The 8,847-nt window shown below is 40.5% G+C and overlaps 1 protein-coding gene across 5 annotated transcripts in view; it reads right to left on the bottom strand.

Annotated features, from left to right (window-relative positions):
• The window catches only part of mid1 (midline 1), a 51,844-nt gene continuing 42,997 nt past the window's right edge, over nt 1-8,847 (bottom strand). For all 5 annotated transcript variants that reach the window (XM_047370824.1, XM_047370821.1, XM_047370826.1 and 2 more), the window contains 3 exons: nt 8,331-8,492; nt 8,007-8,214; nt 1-3,903 (listed from right to left, as the gene is read on the bottom strand). In XM_047370824.1, the coding sequence (XP_047226780.1) occupies nt 3,555-3,903; nt 8,007-8,214; nt 8,331-8,492 (719 nt within the window). In that variant the 3' untranslated portion in view covers nt 1-3,554. The remainder of the gene's footprint in view (nt 3,904-8,006; nt 8,215-8,330; nt 8,493-8,847) is intronic.

Raw genomic sequence — 8,847 nt, 5'->3', positions numbered from 1 at the left:
TCACATGGAGTAAGATTTTATTACGCCTTTGTAAGGATACCTAAATGTGAAAACTGCAATGAAGCATTGAAGCTTCTGCGGTGAGGAGATTCTAAATTGTACTAAGCAACAAAGGATAATAAATATTCAAATAAATTCATTTTGAATCAAACTTTGTGAGTGAAACTGCTTTATTCTGATTAAAAATGTTTTCCCTTAAAACAAAAGAACAAGTGAAAACATTTAGTCTGGTAGTGACTTAGAAATGCATTTCATAGTAAAGACCTTCTTATCAAAGTGCTGGCATTTAATACAAATCAGTTAAACTGCAATAAAAAAAAATCTGTCTTAAAAAAGTCTGGCAGTTTAAAGTCTCTTGTAGTTTGTGCATAAATGCCCATCAACATCCTCAATGAAAAAAAACCCAAAGCAATAAAAATAAAAACAATAAAAAATACTCCTGAGCCCATTAAAAATATTGTCTTGAATGTCAGATTTTAAACTAATTTCTAAACTCACCCTGCTAAGTATCGTGCAAAGCAAAGAAAAGTATTTACAAGTGCCTGAAATTGACTTAAATAATTCCAATAAACAGGTCGGCAGATGATGCATTCAATTTTGGGTCTACACTTCATCCTGCACCACCTCGACCACCCAGGGTCGTACGCCAGAATCCTGTTTATAGACTTTAGCTCAGCCTTCAGCACCATCAACCCAGACATCCTCAACCAGTAGCTCACCCAGCTCAAAGTGCGAGCCTCCACCTGTCAGTGGATCACTAGCTTCCTGACTGACCGGCAGTATCGGGAAAGGCTGGAGAGCATCTTCTCCCACACAAGAACCATCAGCCCCGGTGCCCCCCAGGGGTGTGTTCTCTCCCCACTCCTCCCTGTACACAAATGACTGCAACTCAGCAGGCCCATTTGTGAAACTCCTTAAGTTTGTAGATGACATCACTGTCATTGGACTGATCCAGGACAGTGAAGAGTCATATACAGACAGTAGGTGGATCAGTATGTCCACTGGTGCAGTCAGTACCATCGGGAGCTTAAGCTGCTCAAGACAGTGGAGATGTTGTTGGATTTCCAGATAACACCCTCCACACTGCTTCCCCTCATCATCCTCAACCACACTGTGGTTATGGATCACTTCCAGTTCCTAGGAACCACGCTTTTTTGGGACCTGAGATGGTTCTCGCACATAGACACTGTTCAGAAGAAGGCCCAGCAGGAACTGTACTTACTGCGGCAACTAAAGAGGTACAACCTTCCACAGGAGCTGCCGGTCATTTTCTAAACTGCCATTATTCAATCTGTTTTGTGCACATGCATCATGGTGTGGTTTGGCTCATCCACAAAAGCGGACAGGTCCAAACTACAACTAACTATTAGGTCTGCAGAGAGAATAATCAGGGCTGATCTTCCCTCCGTCCAGGACTTGTACAGGTCTAGGATTAGAAAAAGGACAGCTAGCATCTCTGCAGATCCCACACACCCTGCAAATAAACTGTTTAGACCTTTACCTTTGGGTCAGGTCTACAGTGCACCAATTGCAAAAAATAGCCACCACAGAGACAGTTTCTTTCCCGTAGGCTGTCTCTCTGACAAACACTTAACAGAGTGCTGAGATCTATACAATGCATATTTGCACAATTCAACCATGTCTTTCTTTTTTGTAAAACCACTATATATACATATTTACAAAAATCTTTTTTTTCCCCTTTTAATATTTCTGACAAAACAGATGTCCTCACTGAGAGCAAGTGAAACCAAAACAATATATCTTGTTTTTGTGCACAAACTTGGCAAATAAAGCTGATTCTGATAAATTTCAACATGGGCTTAATTCAGTCATATTTGCCATTTCGTTTTGCATGTATTCATGTAGGTCATTTACAATAGCTCATAAGAGTATTTATACTTTAAACTTTTCCACACTTTTTCAACGCTACAACCACAAATTTCAAACGTGTTATTTTTGTGATTGTAAGTGATAGACCAACACAAAGTACACAATTGTGAAGGAAAATTACACATAGTTTACCATTTTTTTCCAAATGAAAATCCTTCAGCCCCTTTTATCTGATACCCCTAAATAAAATTCAGTTTAACTAATTGCCTTCAGAAGTCACTTAGTAAATAAAATCCTCCTGTGTGGGATTCAATTTCAGTATATATGTAGTTGTCCTGCGAAGGCCTCAGTAGTATGATATGGAACATTAGTGAACAAACAGCATCATGACGATAAAGAAACAAATCTGACAGGTCAGCGATAAAGCTGTAGTGAAGTTTAAAGCAGGGTTAGGTTATAAAACAATATCCAAGCTTTAAACAGCTCACAGAGCACTGTTCAGTCGATCATATGAAAATGGAAAGCGTACCTGCCATCAAGGGCTCCACACTATCATCGCAAATTTATTGTTAATAATAATAATAATGCAAATCTGCTAGGATAGTAATAAATATTAGCAAAATATATAGGAATGCCAGTAATATATTTGCTATTTAATATTTAATGTAGCAGGAAATGTTCTTGGAGAGCTTTAACATGTTCTGTTACAGTCATTGAGTAACAAGAAATAGATTGTTGTAACATTTCGACACCACCATGTTATTGGCTGCAATTTCTTTCCCCAGCTTGATAGACTAATCAGAATCTGGGGTCTATGCTGAATTACTTCTGTACCACACAAATGTTGTCTTTAATTCAATTCAATTCAATTCAATTAAATAATACTTTATTAATCCCAAAGGGAAATTAAATTTAAAGACTATAAAGAAGAAACCATTGTGAATAAAAGCTGAAGGATATCCCAGTTCAAGTTTTCCACAACATATGCACACAGCAAACATGTGGAAGCAGGTGTGCAGGTCATATAAGACTAAAATTGAACTTTCTGGCTTACATGCAGAATGTGTGCAGGAAAAACTGCACGTCGTCAGAAACATGAATGTGACAGCATCATGCTGTGGGAATGTTTTTCTTAAGCAGGGACAGAGAAGCTGGTCAGAGTTTATTGGGAAGATGGATGGAGACAAATACTGGGCAATCCTGGAAGAAAACCTATTAGAGGCTCTAGAGGTTCACCTTCCAGCAGGGCAGCAACCCTATTCATACAGTCATAGCTACAATGATAAGTTTTGGTTAAATGCATAAATAATTAGAATGGCCCAGTCAAAGTCCAGACCTAAATCCAATTGATTTTCGATGGCAAGACTTGAAAATTGATGTTCGCTAATGCTCTCCTTCCTGTCTGGCTAAGCTTGGGCTATTTTGCAAAAAATGGGAAAATAATAAAGTCTCTAGATGTACAAAGCTGATAGGAACATGGTTCTAAGAAGTGTTAAGTTAAGGGGAATGAATACAAATGAATAAAAACATTTGAAAACCATGCATTATTTTCCTTCATGTTCACAATTATGCAGTTTATTGAGTCTATCAGATAAAATTCCAATAAATATATTGAGGTTTGTGGTCATAACATTACAAAATGTGGACGTTCAAAGGGTGTGAATAGTTCTGCAAGGCAGCGTATCTTTGTCGTCATTAAGAACAATCAAGTAGGGACTGTTTGATCAGTGGTTAAAGTCTGTGCTCTCTAAATGATCTGGGATGGGTAGTCCACTGAGGACAGTCAAACATTTATTCCAAACATTGAACACTGGGCAGACTGGCTGAACAAAGTCAATGTCAAATGTGTACAAGTGCTGCGAGGCCACGGCGTCATAGAAGGAGAAAGTTCCTAAATCGTAATCTAACAGTATCCCCAGGCGCCGCAAGTGTGGTGAAGGCTCGATGGGGATCTCCTTGCTGTTGTGACGCACCACCCATGAGTTGTTGCAGCGGGAGAGTACCCAGGAGGCAGAGTTCTTGCCAACCCACTCATGTCTTGGTGCAGACTTGTAAGCAATCCCCACGGCAAACCTGAGTGTGTGAAAATTGATAAATAGAATTTAATAACTGATTTAAAGCACTTTATTAAAAGAAAACCCAAATGAAAACTATGTGTGTGTTAGTTATTACATCAGTATACTCCTTTGGTTTTGAGATGTACTTCAGTTTGGATCAATCAATAACTCATTCCAAGCTCACCGATCAAAATCTAGTCAAATCAAATTTATTTATATTATTTTTTATATAGCACCTTGTAAAAACAGCTGCCGCTAGCCAAAGTGCTGCACACAAAACAAATTACAACAATAGTTTAAAGTTAAAACAAATAAAAACATGACTAGACAAAATAAAACCATAAGTCAACCATTATGCTGTATTAAAAGCTAGTGAGTACAAATATGCTTTAGAAGAGACTTGAAAACACCAAGAGTTGAAGCTGGTCTGATGTGAAGGAGGGGTTACTTCCCCAGTTTAGAACCTATAACTGAAAAGGCCCAATTACCTCTGTGGACCAGCTAGGATCTCGGGACAACCAGAAGCAAGTGATCATTAGATGTAGGAGATCTGGTGAGCACATACAGGTCCTTCTCAAAATATTAGCATATTGTGATAAAGTTAATTATTTTCCATAATGTCATGATGAAAATTTTACTTTCATATATTTTAGATTCATTGCACACTAACTGAAATATTTCAGGTCTTTTATTGTCTTAATACGGATGATTTTGGCATACAGCTCATGAAAACCCAAAATTCCCATCTCACAAAATTAGCATATTTCATCCGACCAATAAAAGAAAAGTGTTTTTAATACAAAAAAACGTCAACCTTCAAATAATCATGTACAGTTATGCACTCAATACTTGGTCGGGAATCCTTTGGCAGAAATGACTGCTTCAATGCGGCGTGGCATGGAGGCAATCAGCCTGTGGCACTGCTGAGGTCTTATGGAGGCCCAGGATGCTTCGATAGTGGCCTTTAGCTCATCCAGAGTGTTGGGTCTTGAGTCTCTCAACGTTCTCTTCACAATATCCCACAGATTCTCTATGGGGTTCAGGTCAGGAGAGTTGGCAGGCCAATTGAGCACAGTGATACCATGGTCAGTAAACCATTTACCAGTGGTTTTGGCACTGTGAGCAGGTGCCAGGTCGTGCTGAAAAATGAAATCTTCATCTCCATAAAGCTTTTCAGCAGATGGAAGCATGAAGTGCTCCAAAATCTCCTGATAGCTAACTGCATTGACCCTGCCCTTGATAAAACACAGTGGACCAACACCAGCAGCTGACACGGCACCCCAGACCATCACTGACTGTGGGTACTTGACACTGGACTTCTGGCATTTTGGCATTTCCTTCTCCCCAGTCTTCCTCCAGACTCTGGCACCTTGATTTCCGAATGACATGAAGAATTTGCTTTCATCTGAAAAAAGTTCTTTGGACCACTGAGCAACAGTCCAGTGCTGCTTCTCTGTAGCCCAGGTCAGGCGCTTCTGCCGCTGTTTCTGGTTCAAAAGTGGCTTGACCTGGGGAATGCGGCACCTGTAGCCCATTTCCTGCACACGCCTGTGCACGGTGGCTCTGGATGTTTCTACTCCAGACTCAGTCCACTGCTTCCGCAGGTCCCCCAAGGTCTGGAATCGGCCCTTCTCCACAATCTTCCTCAGGGTCCGGTCACCTCTTCTCGTTGTGCAGCATTTTCTGCCACACTTTTTCCTTCCCACAGACTTCCCACTGAGGTGCCTTGATACAGCACTCTGGGAACAGCCTATTTGTACAGAAATTTCTTTCTGTGTCTTACCCTCTTGCTTGACGGTGTCAATAGTGGCCTTCTGGACAGCAGTCAGGTCGGCAGTCTTACCCATGATTGGGGTTTTGAGTGATGAACCAGGCTGGGAGTTTTAAAGGCCTCAGAAATCTTTTGCAGGTGTTTAGAGTTAATTCGTTGATTCAGATGATTAGGTTCATAGCTCGTTTAGAGACCCTTTTAATGATCTGCTAATTTTGTGAGATAGGAATTTTGGGTTTTCATGAGCTGTATGCCAAAATCATCCATATTAAGACAATAAAAAACCTGAAATATTTCAGTTAGTGTGCAATGAATCTAAAATATATGAATGTTAAATTTTCATCATGACCTTATGGAAAATAATGAACTTTATCACAATATGCTAATATTTTGAGAAGGACCTGTAAGGCTGCAGGAGGTCAGACAGGTATACAGGAGCCTGCCCATTCAGGGCCTTATAGGTAATCAATAAAACTGTGAAATCAATTCTAAAGCGAACAGGGAGCAAGCAAAGGGCAGTGAGTACTTGGGAGATGTGTTCATATTTTTTTTTTTTGTGTTAAAAGACGGGCTGCAGCGTTCGGAACTAATTGCAGTCGTGAGAGACAGTGCTGGCTAACACCAACATACCGAACGTTACAGTAATCCAGTTGGGAGCTAACGAAAGCGTGAGTCACCTGTTCAAAATGTATTAAAAGACAAAAAATTATTCTACAAACCGGATTCCAAAAAAGTTGGGACACTAAACAAATTGTGAATAAAAACTGAATGCAATGATGTGGAGGTGCCGACATCTAATATTTTATTCAGAATAGAACACAAATCACAGATCAAAAGTTTAAACTGAGAGAATGTATCATTTTAAGGGAAAAATATGTTGTTTCAAAATTACATGGTGTCAACAAATCCCAAAAAAGTTGAGACAAGGCCATTTTTACCACTGTGTGGCATCCCCCCTTCTTCTTACAATACTCAACAGATGTCTGGGGACAGAGGAGACCAGTTTCTCAAGTTTAGAAATAGGAATTCTCTCCCATTCATGTCTAATATAGGCCTCTAACTGTTCAATCGTCTTGGGCCTTCTTTGTTGCACCTTCCTCTTTATGATGCGCCAAATGTTCTCTATAGGAGAAATATCTGGACTGCAGGCTGGCCATTTCAGTACCCGGATCCTTCTCCTACGTAGCCATGATGTTGTGATTGCTGCAGAATGTGGTCTGACATTATCTTGTTGAAAAATGCAAGGTCTTCCCTGAAAGAGATGACGTCTGGATGGGAGCATATGTTGTTCTAGAACCTGAACATAGTTCTCTGAATTAATGGTGCCTTTCCAGACATGCAAGCTGCCCATGCCACAAGCACTCATGCAACCCTATACCATCAGTGATGCAGGCTTCTGAACGGAGCGTTGAAAACATCCTTGTCCTCTCTGGTCCGGGTGACATGGCGTCCCAGTGTTCCATAAAGAGCTTCAAATCGTGACTAATCTGACCACAGAACAGTCTTCCATTTTGCCACACTCCATTTTAAAAGACCCCTGGCCCAGTGCAAACGTCTGAGCTTGTGGAGCTTGCTTAGAAATGGCTTCCTCTTTGCACTGCAGAGTTTCAGCTGGCAACGGCAGATGGCATGGTGGATTGTGTTCACTGACAATGCTTTCTGGAAGTATTCCTGAACCCATTCTGTTATTTCCTTGACAGTGGCATTCCTGTTTGAGGTGCAGTGACGTTTAAGGGCCCGGAGATCATGAGCATCCGGTAGAGTTTTACGGCCTTGACCCTTACGCACAGCGATTGTTCCAGATTCTCTGAATCTTTTGATGATGTAATGCACGGTTGATGATGATAACTGGAAAGTTTTTGCTATTTTACACTGGGTAACACCATTCTGGTATTGCTGCACTATCTTTCTGCGTAACAATGGTGGAATTGGTGATCCTCTTACCACCTTGGCTTCAGAGAGACACTGACACTCTGAGAAGCTTTTTTTATGCCCAATCATGTTGTCAATTGACCGAATTGGTGTTCATTGGTCTTCCAGCTGTTCGTTATATGCTCAATTTCCTTTTTACAGCCACTTATTGCTACTTGTCCCAACTTTTTTGGGATTTGTTGACGCCATGTAATTTTGAAACAACATATTTTTCCCTTAAAATGATACATTCTCTCAGTTTAAACTTTTGATCTGTGATTTGTGTTCTATTCTGAATAACATATTTGATGTTGGCACCTCCACATCATTGCATTCAGTTTTTATTCACAATTTGTTTAGTGTCCCAACTTTTTTGGAATTCGGTTTGTACTTTAGATATAAGTCTCAGTTTAAAATTCAATTCAAGATGCTTTTACCATGTGCTGCCTCCAATCAGAGCTTCCCAGTAATGGCGGCCACTGTCTATGTAGACATTCCCAGTGACCCCGTAGCTGCTGTGACTGGAGAAGCGCTCCTGGCTGTGGCTCTTTTTTGATGATGTCTCATCTCTCTCCACTGTAAGGTTGTCGTGGGATACCCTTAGCTTCCGGTGAGCCGACTTTGGATCCAGTTTAAATGGCTGACCTTAAAATAAAGCAGAAATCTCGTTGAACTGCAGTTTTTGACATAAAATACATTTTTTTTAACTTACTATTAAAACTCTTAGTATGAATAAACGTTTGCAGCTGATGATGACCTACTGTTAGTTTTGAGTTTCCCTGGGGCGCTGCTGCGGCTTCCAGCCTGGTTTATGGCCTTCACTATGAAAATGTAGTTGGTGCCACACTGGAGTCCGTGCACAGTGTATTGATTTTGCTTGATGTTTGGTACTATCATCCAACTATCAACAGAGTTACACAGACCTGCAGCCCCGACATACAGAAAGTCACTGATGAGGAACAAGCAGTTAATCACAGGCTTAGTTAGCAGAAGTCACAGCAGTATTTCACTCTGTGGAAGCTTTTTTTTTTGATTCATGAAACACAATATCATTAGCGCTGATGCGAGTGCGGTGGTGCATTGGGGCAGACAAGAAAACATTGTTCGGTTGAGCATGTTGTGACCACATTAGGGTGATCAATTCATGAAGTCTCCTGCTCATTTCCACTCCGACACATTATCAAGCCCACTGTATTCTGTACATTTGGATGCTACTCGACTATCTGTCCTGCCTGTCACCAAATGTGCCACATTAAATATTGTTTAACTGAAATTAAA

The sequence above is a fragment of the Girardinichthys multiradiatus genome, chromosome 7 (genome assembly GCF_021462225.1).
Source record: "Girardinichthys multiradiatus isolate DD_20200921_A chromosome 7, DD_fGirMul_XY1, whole genome shotgun sequence".
NCBI lineage: Eukaryota > Metazoa > Chordata > Actinopteri > Cyprinodontiformes > Goodeidae > Girardinichthys > Girardinichthys multiradiatus.
Note: the sequence above shows the minus strand (reverse complement) of the source record. Positions and strands in the feature narration are given on the sequence as shown.